This window comes from Oncorhynchus masou, chromosome 32, assembly GCF_036934945.1.
Source record: "Oncorhynchus masou masou isolate Uvic2021 chromosome 32, UVic_Omas_1.1, whole genome shotgun sequence".
Classification (NCBI taxonomy): Eukaryota; Metazoa; Chordata; class Actinopteri; order Salmoniformes; family Salmonidae; genus Oncorhynchus; species Oncorhynchus masou.
In genome coordinates, this window is record NC_088243.1 from 90860411 (window position 1) to 90873441 (window position 13031).

At 46.6% G+C, this 13031-nt stretch overlaps 1 protein-coding gene across 1 annotated transcript in view; it reads right to left on the reverse strand.

Moving 5' to 3' along the window:
- Positions 1-13031, reverse strand: part of unc5a (unc-5 netrin receptor A) — a 303882-nt gene that overhangs the window by 163233 nt on the left and 127618 nt on the right. The window contains exon 5 of the mRNA XM_064955880.1: positions 2613-2793. Within this exon, the coding sequence (XP_064811952.1) occupies positions 2613-2793 (181 nt within the window). The remainder of the gene's footprint in view (positions 1-2612; positions 2794-13031) is intronic.

Sequence of the window (13031 nt, forward strand, 5' to 3'; positions counted from 1 at the left end):
TACTATATCAGCTGTCTGTGTAGGCTAGTTGTTACTATATCAGCTGTCTGTATCTGTATAGACTAGTTGTTACTATATCAGCTGTCTGTGTAGACTAGTTGTTACTATATCAGCTGTCTGTGTAGGCTAGTTGTTACTATATCAGCTGTCTGTATCTGTATAGACTAGTTGTTACTATATCAGCTGTCTGTATCTGTATAGGCTAGTTGTTACTATATCAGCTGTCTGTGTAGACTAGTTGTTACTATATCAGCTGTCTGTGTAGACTAGTTGTTACTATATCAGCTGTCTGTATAGACTAGTTGTTACTATATCAGCTGTCTGTGTAGACTAGTTGTTACTATATCAGCTGTCTGTATCTGTATAGACTAGTTGTTACTATATCAGCTGTCTGTATAGACTAGTTGTTACTATATCAGCTGTCTGTGTAGACTAGTTGTTACTATATCAGCTGTCTGTGTAGGCTAGTTGTTACTATATCAGCTGTCTGTATCTGTGTAGACTAGTTGTTACTATATCAGCTGTCTGTATAGACTAGTTGTTACTATATCAGCTGTCTGTATAGACTAGTTGTTACTATATCAGCTGTCTGTGTCTGTATAGACTAGTTGTTACTATATCAGCTGTCTGTATAGACTAGTTGTTACTATATCAGCTGTCTGTATAGACTAGTTGTTACTATATCAGCAGTCTGTATCTGTATAGACTAGTTGTTACTATATCAGCTGTCTGTGTCTGTATAGACTAGTTGTTACTATATCAGCTGTATGTGTCTGTATAGGCTAGTTGTTACTATATCAGCTGTCTGTGTAGACTAGTTGTTACTATATCAGCTGTCTGTATCTGTATAGACTAGTTGTTACTATATCAGCTGTCTGTATAGACTAGTTGTTACTATATCAGCTGTCTGTATAGACTAGTTGTTACTATATCAGCAGTCTGTATCTGTATAGACTAGTTGTTACTATATCAGCTGTCTGTGTCTGTATAGACTAGTTGTTACTATATCAGCTGTCTGTATAGACTAGTTGTTACTATATCAGCTGTCTGTATCTGTATAGACTAGTTGTTACTATATCAGCTGTCTGTATAGACTAGTTGTTACTATATCAGCTGTCTGTATAGACTAGTTGTTACTATATCAGCTGTCTGTATAGACTAGTTGTTACTATATCAGCTGTCTGTATAGACTAGTTGTTACTATATCAGCTGTCTGTGTCTGTATAGGCTAGTTGTTACTATATCAGCTGTCTGTATAGACTAGTTGTTACTATATCAGCTGTCTGTGTAGACTAGTTGTTACTATATCAGCTGTCTGTATAGACTAGTTGTTACTATATCAGCTGTCTGTATAGACTAGTTGTTACTATATCAGCTGTCTGTGTCTGTATAGACTAGTTGTTACTATATCAGCTGTCTGTATAGACTAGTTGTTACTATATCAGCTGTCTGTATAGACTAGTTGTTACTATATCAGCAGTCTGTATCTGTATAGACTAGTTGTTACTATATCAGCTGTCTGTGTCTGTATAGACTAGTTGTTACTATATCAGCTGTATGTGTCTGTATAGGCTAGTTGTTACTATATCAGCTGTCTGTGTAGACTAGTTGTTACTATATCAGCTGTCTGTATCTGTATAGACTAGTTGTTACTATATCAGCTGTCTGTATAGACTAGTTGTTACTATATCAGCTGTCTGTATAGACTAGTTGTTACTATATCAGCAGTCTGTATCTGTATAGACTAGTTGTTACTATATCAGCTGTCTGTGTCTGTATAGACTAGTTGTTACTATATCAGCTGTCTGTATAGACTAGTTGTTACTATATCAGCTGTCTGTATCTGTATAGACTAGTTGTTACTATATCAGCTGTCTGTATAGACTAGTTGTTACTATATCAGCTGTCTGTATAGACTAGTTGTTACTATATCAGCTGTCTGTATAGACTAGTTGTTACTATATCAGCTGTCTGTATAGACTAGTTGTTACTATATCAGCTGTCTGTATCTGTATAGACTAGTTGTTACTATATCAACTGTCTGTGTCTGTATAGACTAGTTGTTACTATATCAGCTGTCTGTATAGACTAGTTGTTACTATATCAGCTGTCTGTGTAGACTAGTTGTTACTATATCAGCTGTCTGTGTATGTGTATGTGTGTGTGTGCGTGTGCGTGTGCGTGTGCGTGTGTGTGTGTGTGTGTGTGTGTGTGTGTGTGTGTGTGTGTGTGTGTGTGTGTGATTGAGAAATTCAGATGGGCCTTCCACTCAATCTCAACATAATCACAACTCTTGTCACTTTGGAATAGTCTTAAATTCCAAATCGTATGTGGACAAACCTTTGTCACCTACGTGGACAAAGCGTTGACCCCGATCTGCACTGGTCTGTCTGTCTGTCTGTCTGTCTGTCTGTCTGTCTGTCTGTCTGTCTGTCTGTCTGTCTGTCTGTCTGTGGTTGTTTGCTTGTGTGTGTGTGTGTACATCCATATGTGTGTGTGTGTGTACATCCATATGTGTGTGTGTGTGCGTACTCTGTGTGTGTGTGTGTGTGTGTGTGTGTGTGTGTGTGTGTGTGTGTGTGTGTGTGTGCGCGTACTCTGTGTGTACATACCGTAGACCAGAACGGTGGCGGGGGAGCTCTTGCGGCGAGCCACAATGTTCTTGGCCACGCAGGTGTAGTTGGCCGTGTCCGCCAGCCTGGCCTGTTTGATGATCAGATTACGGTCCGCAGTCACCAAGAAGTTGGGCTCGCTTACCGGGTCGATCACATGCTCATTCCTCTGCCACTCCACCTGAAAATAACAGACCTGGAAGCTTCAAACAAACCGTGTGTTGTCATGTTTTCACAACCAGGGGCAGACAGAGGGACGTCCCTGTCCCTGTCCCCGTCCCCGAGGACGAAGGGTCCACTGGTGAGATTACATTATTACAGACACAGACAGGGGGAAGGTATTCGGTAAATAATTTCAGAGGTAAACATTGTGGTGTCTAGACGGATGTAGCTGTCTCTGTCTGTCAGGTTATGTCCAGTCTAATCCCTGTGAGAGTAGCTGTGTCTCTGTCAGGTTATGTCCAGTCTAATCCCTGTGAGAGTAGCTGTGTCTCTGTCAGGTTATGTCCAGTCTAATCCCTGTGAGAGTAGCTGTGTCTCTGTCAGGTTATGTCCAGTCTAATCCCTGTGGGAGTAGCTGTGTCTCTGTCTGTCAGGTTATGTCCAGTCTAATCCCTGTGGGAGTAGCTGTGTCTCTGTCATGTTATGTCCAGTCTAATCCCTGTGGGAGTAGCTGTGTCTCTGTCAGGTTATGTCCAGTCTAATCCCTGTGGGAGTAGCTGTGTCTTTGTCAGGTTATGTCCAGTCTAATCGCTGTGAGAGTAGCTGTGTCTGTCTGTCAGGTTATGTCCAGTCTAATCGCTGTGAGAGTAGCTGTGTCTCTGTCTGTCAGGTTATGTCCAGTCTAATCCCTGTGGGAGTAGCTGTGTCTCTGTCAGGTTATGTCCAGTCTAATCCCTGTGGGAGTAGCTGTGTCTCTGTCAGGTTATGTCCAGTCTAATCCCTGTGGGAGTAGCTGTGTCTCTGTCTGTCAGGTTTTGTCCAGTCTAATCCCTGTGGGAGTAGCTGTGTCTCTGTCAGGTTATGTCCAGTCTAATCCCTGTGGGAGTAGCTGTGTCTCTGTCTGTCAGGTTTTGTCCAGTCTAATCCCTGTGGGAGTAGCTGTGTCTCTGTCAGGTTATGTCCAGTCTAATCCCTGTGGGAGTAGCTGTGTCTCTGTCAGGTTATGTCCAGTCTAATCCCTGTGGGAGTAGCTGTGTCTCTGTCAGGTTATGTCCAGTCTAATCCCTGTGGGAGTAGCTGTGTCTCTGTCTGTCAGGTTTTGTCCAGTCTAATCCCTGTGGGAGTAGCTGTGTCTCTGTCAGGTTATGTCCAGTCTAATCCCTGTGGGAGTAGCTGTGTCTCTGTCTGTCAGGTTTTGTCCAGTCTAATCCCTGTGGGAGTAGCTGTGTCTCTGTCAGGTTATGTCCAGTCTAATCCCTGTGGGAGTAGCTGTGTCTCTGTCAGGTTATGTCCAGTCTAATCCCTGTGGGAGTAGCTGTGTCTCTGTCTGTCAGGTTATGTCCAGTCTAATCCCTGTGAGAGTAGCTGTGTCTCTGTCAGGTTATGTCCAGTCTAATCCCTGTGGGAGTAGCTGTGTCTCTGTCTGTCAGGTTATGTCCAGTCTAATCCCTGTGGGAGTAGCTGTGTCTCTGTCTGTCAGGTTATGTCCAGTCTAATCCCTGTGGGAGTAGCTGTGTCTCTGTCTGTCAGGTTTTGTCCAGTCTAATCCCTGTGGGAGTAGCTGTGTCTCTGTCTGTCAGGTTATGTCCAGTCTAATCCCTGTGGGAGTAGCTGTGTCCCTGTCAGGTTATGTCCAGTCTAATCCCTGTGAGAGTAGCTGTGTCTCTGTCTGTCAGGTTATGTCCAGTCTAATCCCTGTGAGAGTAGCTGTGTCTCTGTCTGTCAGGTTATGTCCAGTCTAATCCCTGTGAGAGTAGCTGTGTCTCTGTCTGTCAGGTTATGTCCAGTCTAATCCCTGTGAGAGTAGCTGTGTCTCTGTGTGTCAGGTTATGTCCAGTCTAATCCCTGTGAGAGTAGCTGTGTCTCTGTCTGTCAGGTTATGTCCAGTCTAATCCCTGTGAGAGTAGCTGTGTCTCTGTCTGTCAGGTTATGTCCAGTCTAATCCCTGTGAGAGTAGCTGTGTCTCTGTCTGTCAGGTTATGTCCAGTCTAATCCCTGTGAGAGTAGCTGTGTCTCTGTCAGGTTATGTCCAGTCTAATCCCTGTGGGAGTAGCTGTGTCTCTGTCAGGTTATGTCCAGTCTAATCCCTGTGAGAGTAGCTGTGTCTCTGTCAGGTTATGTCCAGTCTAATCCCTGTGGGAGTAGCTGTGTCTCTGTCAGGTTATGTCCAGTCTAATCCCTGTGGGAGTAGCTGTGTCTCTGTCTGTCAGGTTATGTCCAGTCAAATCCCTGTGGGAGTAGCTGTGTCTCTGTCTGTCAGGTTATGTCCAGTCTAATCCCTGTGGGAGTAGCTGTGTCTCTGTCTGTCAGGTTATGTCCAGTCTAATCCCTGTGGGAGTAGCTGTGTCTCTGTCTGTCAGGTTATGTCCAGTCTAATCCCTGTGAGAGTAGCTGTGTCTCTGTCAGGTTATGTCCAGTCTAATCCCTGTGGGAGTAGCTGTGTCTCTGTCAGGTTATGTCCAGTCTAATCCCTGTGAGAGTAGCTGTGTCTCTGTCAGGTTATGTCCAGTCTAATCCCTGTGGGAGTAGCTGTGTCTCTGTCTGTCAGGTTATGTCCAGTCTAATCCCTGTGAGAGTAGCTGTGTCTCTGTCAGGTTATGTCCAGTCTAATCCCTGTGGGAGTAGCTGTGTCTCTGTCAGGTTATGTCCAGTCTAATCCCTGTGGGAGTAGCTGTGTCTCTGTTAGGTTATGTCCAGTCTAATCCCTGTGAGAGTAGCTGTGTCTCTGTCTGTCAGGTTATGTCCAGTCTAATCCCTGTGGGAGTAGCTGTGTCTCTGTCAGGTTATGTCCAGTCTAATCCCTGTGAGAGTAGCTGTGTCTCTGTCTGTCAGGTTATGTCCAGTCTAATCCCTGTGGGAGTAGCTGTGTCTCTGTCTGTCAGGTTATGTCCAGTCTAATCCCTGTGGGAGTAGCTGTGTCTCTGTCAGGTTATGTCCAGTCTAATCCCTGTGAGAGTAGCTGTGTCTCTGTCAGGTTATGTCCAGTCTAATCTCTGTGGGAGTAGGGGTGTCTCTGTCTGTCATGTTATGTCCAGTCTAATCCCTGTAGGAGTAGCTGTGTCTCTGTCAGGTTATGTCCCGTCTAATCCCTGTGAGAGTAGCTGTGTCTCTGTCAGGTTATGTTCAGTCTAATCCCTGTGGGAGTAGCTGTGTCTCTGTCTGTCAGGTTATGTCCAGTCAAATCCCTGTGAGAGTAGCTGTGTCTCTGTCTGTCAGGTTATGTCCAGTCTAATCCCTGTGAGAGTAGCTGTGTCTCTGTCAGGATATGTCCAGTCTAATCCCTGTGAGAGTAGCTGTGTCTCTGTCAGGTTATGTCCAGTCTAATCCCTGTGGGAGTAGCTGTGACTCTGTTAGGTTATGTCCAGTCTAATCCCTGTGGGAGTAGCTGTGTCTCTGTCTGTCAGGTTATGTCCAGTCTAATCCCTGTGGGAGTAGCTGTGTCTCTGTCTGTCAGGTTATGTCCAGTCTAATCCCTGTGGGAGTAGCTGTGTCTCTGTCTGTCAGGTTATGTCCAGTCTAATCCCTGTGAGAGTAGCTGTGTCTCTGTCAGGTTATGTCCAGTCTAATCCCTGTGGGAGTAGCTGTGTCTCTGTCTGTCAGGTTATGTCCAGTCTAATCCCTGTGGGAGTAGCTGTGTCTCTGTCTGTCAGGTTATGTCCAGTCTAATCCCTGTGAGAGTAGCTTTGTCTCTGTCAGGTTATGTCCAGTCTAATCCCTGTGGGAGTAGCTGTGTCTCTGTCAGGTTATGTCCAGTCTAATCCCTGTGAGAGTAGCTGTGTCTCTGTCAGGTTATGTCCAGTCTAATCCCTGTGGGAGTAGCTGTGTCTCTGTCTGTCAGGTTATGTCCAGTCTAATCCCTGTGGGAGTAGCTGTGTCTCTGTCTGTCAGGTTATGTCCAGTCAAATCCCTGTGGGAGTAGCTGTGTCTCTGTCTGTCAGGTTATGTCCAGTCTAATCCCTGTGGGAGTAGCTGTGTCTCTGTCTGTCAGGTTATGTCCAGTCTAATCCCTGTGGGAGTAGCTGTGTCTCTGTCTGTCAGGTTATGTCCAGTCTAATCCCTGTGAGAGTAGCTGTGTCTCTGTCAGGTTATGTCCAGTCTAATCCCTGTGGGAGTAGCTGTGTCTCTGTCAGGTTATGTCCAGTCTAATCCCTGTGAGAGTAGCTGTGTCTCTGTCAGGTTATGTCCAGTCTAATCCCTGTGGGAGTAGCTGTGTCTCTGTCTGTCAGGTTATGTCCAGTCTAATCCCTGTGGGAGTAGCTGTGTCTCTGTCTGTCAGGTTATGTCCAGTCAAATCCCTGTGGGAGTAGCTGTGTCTCTGTCTGTCAGGTTATGTCCAGTCTAATCCCTGTGGGAGTAGCTGTGTCTCTGTCAGGTTATGTCCAGTCTAATCCCTGTGAGAGTAGCTGTGTCTCTGTCAGGTTATGTCCAGTCTAATCTCTGTGGGAGTAGGGGTGTCTCTGTCTGTCATGTTATGTCCAGTCTAATCCCTGTGGGAGTAGCTGTGTCTCTGTCAGGTTATGTCCAGTCTAATCCCTGTGAGAGTAGCTGTGTCTCTGTCAGGTTATGTTCAGTCTAATCCCTGTGGGAGTAGCTGTGTCTCTGTCTGTCAGGTTATGTCCAGTCAAATCCCTGTGAGAGTAGCTGTGTCTCTGTCTGTCAGGTTATGTCCAGTCTAATCCCTGTGAGAGTAGCTGTGTCTCTGTCAGGATATGTCCAGTCTAATCCCTGTGAGAGTAGCTGTGTCTCTGTCAGGTTATGTCCAGTCTAATCCCTGTGGGAGTAGCTGTGTCCCTGTCAGGTTATGTCCAGTCTAATCCCTGTGAGAGTAGCTGTGTCTCTGTCTGTCAGGTTATGTCCAGTCTAATCCCTGTGGGAGTAGCTGTGTCTTTGTCAGGTTATGTCCAGTCTAATCCCTGTGGGAGTAGCTGTGTCTCTGTCTGTCAGGTTATGTCCAGTCTAATCCCTGTGAGAGTAGCTGTGTCTCTGTCAGGTTATGTCCAGTCTAATCCCTGTGAGAGTAGCTGTCTCTGTCTGTCAGGTTATGTCCAGTCTAATCCCTGTGGGAGTAGCTGTGTCTCTGTCTGTCAGGTTATGTCCAGTCTAATCCCTGTGGGAGTAGCTGTGTCCCTGTCAGGTTATGTCCAGTCTAATCCCTGTGGGAGTAGCTGTGTCTCTGTCAGGTTATGTCCAGTCTAATCCCTGTGGGAGTAGCTGTGTCTCTGTCAGGTTATGTCCAGTCTAATCCCTGTGGGAGTAGCTGTGTCTCTGTCTGTCAGGTTATGTCCAGTCTAATCCCTGTGAGAGTAGCTGTGTCTCTGTCAGGTTATGTCCAGTCTAATCTCTGTGAGAGTAGCTGTGTCTCTGTCAGGTTATGTCCAGTCTAATCCCTGTGAGAGTAGCTGTGTCTCTGTCTGTCAGGTTATGTCCAGTCTAATCCCTGTGAGAGTAGCTGTGTCTCTGTCAGGTTATGTCCAGTCTAATCCCTGTGGGAGTAGCTGTGTCTCTGTCTGTCAGGTTATGTCCAGTCTAATCCCTGTGAGAGTAGCTGTGTCTCTGTCAGGTTATGTCCAGTCTAATCCCTGTGGGAGTAGCTGTGTCTCTGTCTGTCAGGTTATGTCCAGTCTAATCCATGTGGGAGTAGCTGTGTCTCTGTCAGGTTATGTCCAGTCTAATCCCTGTGAGAGTAGCTGTGTCTCTGTCAGGTTATGTCCAGTCTAATCCCTGTGAGAGTAGCTGTGTCTCTGTCAGGTTATGTCCAGTCTAATCCCTGTGGGAGTAGCTGTGTCTCTGTCAGGTTATGTCCAGTCTAATCCCTGTGAGAGTAGCTGTGTCTCTGTCAGGTTATGTCCAGTCTAATCCCTGTGGGAGTAGCTGTGTCTCTGTCAGGTTATGTCCAGTCTAATCCCTGTGGGAGTAGCTGTGTCTCTGTCTGTCAGGTTATGTCCAATCTAATCCCTGTGGGAGTAGCTGTGTCTCTGTCAGGTTATGTCCAGTCTAATCCCTGTGAGAGTAGCTGTGTCTCTGTCAGGTTATGTCCAGTCTAATCCCTGTGAGAGTAGCTGTGTCTCTTTCAGGTTATGTCCAGTCTAATCCCTGTGGGAGTAGCTGTGTCTCTGTCTGTCAGGTTATGTCCAGTCTAATCCCTGTGGGAGTAGCTGTGTCTCTGTCTGTCAGGTTATGTCCAGTCAAATCCCTGTGGGAGTAGCTGTGTCTCTGTCTGTCAGGTTATGTCCAGTCTAATCCCTGTGGGAGTAGCTGTGTCTCTGTCAGGTTATGTCCAGTCTAATCCCTGTGAGAGTAGCTGTGTCTCTGTCAGGTTATGTCCAGTCTAATCTCTGTGGGAGTAGGGGTGTCTCTGTCTGTCATGTTATGTCCAGTCTAATCCCTGTGGGAGTAGCTGTGTCTCTGTCAGGTTATGTCCAGTCTAATCCCTGTGAGAGTAGCTGTGTCTCTGTCAGGTTATGTTCAGTCTAATCCCTGTGGGAGTAGCTGTGTCTCTGTCTGTCAGGTTATGTCCAGTCAAATCCCTGTGAGAGTAGCTGTGTCTCTGTCTGTCAGGTTATGTCCAGTCTAATCCCTGTGAGAGTAGCTGTGTCTCTGTCAGGATATGTCCAGTCTAATCCCTGTGAGAGTAGCTGTGTCTCTGTCAGGTTATGTCCAGTCTAATCCCTGTGGGAGTAGCTGTGTCCCTGTCAGGTTATGTCCAGTCTAATCCCTGTGAGAGTAGCTGTGTCTCTGTCTGTCAGGTTATGTCCAGTCTAATCCCTGTGGGAGTAGCTGTGTCTTTGTCAGGTTATGTCCAGTCTAATCCCTGTGGGAGTAGCTGTGTCTCTGTCTGTCAGGTTATGTCCAGTCTAATCCCTGTGAGAGTAGCTGTGTCTCTGTCAGGTTATGTCCAGTCTAATCCCTGTGAGAGTAGCTGTCTCTGTCTGTCAGGTTATGTCCAGTCTAATCCCTGTGGGAGTAGCTGTGTCTCTGTCTGTCAGGTTATGTCCAGTCTAATCCCTGTGGGAGTAGCTGTGTCCCTGTCAGGTTATGTCCAGTCTAATCCCTGTGGGAGTAGCTGTGTCTCTGTCAGGTTATGTCCAGTCTAATCCCTGTGGGAGTAGCTGTGTCTCTGTCAGGTTATGTCCAGTCTAATCCCTGTGGGAGTAGCTGTGTCTCTGTCTGTCAGGTTATGTCCAGTCTAATCCCTGTGAGAGTAGCTGTGTCTCTGTCAGGTTATGTCCAGTCTAATCTCTGTGAGAGTAGCTGTGTCTCTGTCAGGTTATGTCCAGTCTAATCCCTGTGAGAGTAGCTGTGTCTCTGTCTGTCAGGTTATGTCCAGTCTAATCCCTGTGAGAGTAGCTGTGTCTCTGTCAGGTTATGTCCAGTCTAATCCCTGTGGGAGTAGCTGTGTCTCTGTCTGTCAGGTTATGTCCAGTCTAATCCCTGTGAGAGTAGCTGTGTCTCTGTCAGGTTATGTCCAGTCTAATCCCTGTGGGAGTAGCTGTGTCTCTGTCTGTCAGGTTATGTCCAGTCTAATCCATGTGGGAGTAGCTGTGTCTCTGTCAGGTTATGTCCAGTCTAATCCCTGTGAGAGTAGCTGTGTCTCTGTCAGGTTATGTCCAGTCTAATCCCTGTGAGAGTAGCTGTGTCTCTGTCAGGTTATGTCCAGTCTAATCCCTGTGGGAGTAGCTGTGTCTCTGTCAGGTTATGTCCAGTCTAATCCCTGTGAGAGTAGCTGTGTCTCTGTCAGGTTATGTCCAGTCTAATCCCTGTGGGAGTAGCTGTGTCTCTGTCAGGTTATGTCCAGTCTAATCCCTGTGGGAGTAGCTGTGTCTCTGTCTGTCAGGTTATGTCCAATCTAATCCCTGTGGGAGTAGCTGTGTCTCTGTCAGGTTATGTCCAGTCTAATCCCTGTGAGAGTAGCTGTGTCTCTGTCAGGTTATGTCCAGTCTAATCCCTGTGAGAGTAGCTGTGTCTCTTTCAGGTTATGTCCAGTCTAATCCCTGTGGGAGTAGCTGTGTCTCTGTCTGTCAGGTTATGTCCAGTCTAATCCCTGTGGGAGTAGCTGTGTCTCTGTCTGTCAGGTTATGTCCAGTCTAATCCCTGTGAGAGTAGCTGTGTCTCTGTCAGGTTATGTCCAGTCTAATCCCTGTGAGAGTAGCTGTGTCCCTGTCAGGTTATGTCCAGTCTAATCCCTGTGGGAGTAGCTGTGTCTCTGTCAGGTTATGTCCAGTCTAATCCCTGTGAGAGTAGCTGTGTCTCTGTCTGTCAGGTTATGTCCAGTCTAATCCCTGTGAGAGTAGCTGTGTCTCTGTCAGGTTATGTCCAGTCTAATCCCAGTGAGAGTAGCTGTGTCTCTGTCAGGTTATGTCCAGTCTAATCCCTGTGAGAGTAGCTGTGTCTCTGTCAGGTTATGTCCAGTCTAATCCCTGTGGGAGTAGCTGTGTCTCTGTCTGTCAGGTTATGTCCAGTCTAATCCCTGTGAGAGTAGCTGTGTCTCTGTCAAGTTATGTCCAGTCTAATCCCTGTGAGAGTAGCTGTGTCTCTGTCTGTCAGGTTATGTCCAGTCTAATCCCTGTGAGAGTGTCTCTGTCAGGTTATGTCCAGTCTAATCCCTGTGGGAGTAGCTGTGTCTCTGTCTGTCAGGTTATGTCCAGTCTAATCCCTGTGGGAGTAGCTGTGTCTCTGTCTGTCAGGTTATGTCCAGTCTAATCCCTGTGAGAGTAGCTGTGTCTCTGTCAGGTTATGTCCAGTCTAATCCCTGTGAGAGTAGCTGTGTCCCTGTCAGGTTATGTCCAGTCTAATCCCTGTGGGAGTAGCTGTGTCTCTGTCAGGTTATGTCCAGTCTAATCCCTGTGAGAGTAGCTGTGTCTCTGTCTGTCAGGTTATGTCCAGTCTAATCCCTGTGAGAGTAGCTGTGTCTCTGTCAGGTTATGTCCAGTCTAATCCCAGTGAGAGTAGCTGTGTCTCTGTCAGGTTATGTCCAGTCTAATCCCTGTGAGAGTAGCTGTGTCTCTGTCAGGTTATGTCCAGTCTAATCCCTGTGGGAGTAGCTGTGTCTCTGTCTGTCAGGTTATGTCCAGTCTAATCCCTGTGAGAGTAGCTGTGTCTCTGTCAAGTTATGTCCAGTCTAATCCCTGTGAGAGTAGCTGTGTCTCTGTCTGTCAGGTTATGTCCAGTCTAATCCCTGTGAGAGTAGCTGTGTCTCTGTAAGGTTATGTCCAGTCTAATCCCTGTGAGAGTTGCTGTGTCTCTGTCTGTCAGGTTATGTCCAGTCTAATCCCTGTGAGAGTGTCTCTGTCAGGTTATGTCCAGTCTAATCCCTGTGAGAGTAGCTGTGTCTCTGTCAGGTTATGTCCAGTCTAATCCCTGTGGGAGTAGCTGTCTCTGTCTGTCAGGTTATGTCCAGTCTAATCCCTGTGAGAGTTGCTGTGTCTCTGTCAGGTTATGTCCAGTCTAATCCCTGTGAAAGTAGCTGTGTCTCTGTCAGGTTATGTCCAGTCTAATCCCTGTGGGAGTAGCTGTGTCTCTGTCTGTCAGGTTATGTCCAGTCTAATCCCTGTGAGAGTAGCTGTGTTTCTGTCTGTCAGGTTATGTCCAGTCTAATCCCTGTGAGAGTAGCTGTGTCTCTGTCAGGTTATGTCCAGTCTAATCCCTGTGAGAGTAGCTGTGTCTCTGTCAGGTTATGTCCAGTCTAATCCCTGTGAGAGTAGCTGTGTCTCTGTCAGGTTATGTCCAGTCTAATCCCTGTGAGAGTAGCTGTGTCCCTGTCAGGTTATGTCCAGTCTAATCCCTGTGGGAGTAGCTGTGTCTCTGTCAGGTTATGTCCAGTCTAATCCCTGTGAGAGTAGCTGTGTCTCTGTCAGGTTATGTCCAGTCTAATCCCTGTGAGAGTAGCTGTGTCTCTGTCAGGTTATGTCCAGTCTAATCCCTGTGAGAGTAGCTGTGTCTCTGTCAGGTTATGTCCAGTCTAATCCCAGTGAGAGTAGCTATGTCTCTGTTTGGAAGGTTATGTCCAGTCTAATACCTGTGAGAGTAGCTATGTCTCTGTCTGTCAGGTTATGTCCAGTCTAATCCCTGTGAGAGTAGTTAGTCCAGTTTGTGTTTCTCTGAGGGATCCCTTCTCCAAGTAGCTAGTAGAATTGCTGTTGCTAGTGTCGTGGTAATTTCCTGTATTACTAAATAAGGAGACCACACAAACCACACAAAACTCAGAGTTTCAACATAATGGCAACTGAGATCTTTTATAGCAAAGATCTACCCTCTAGT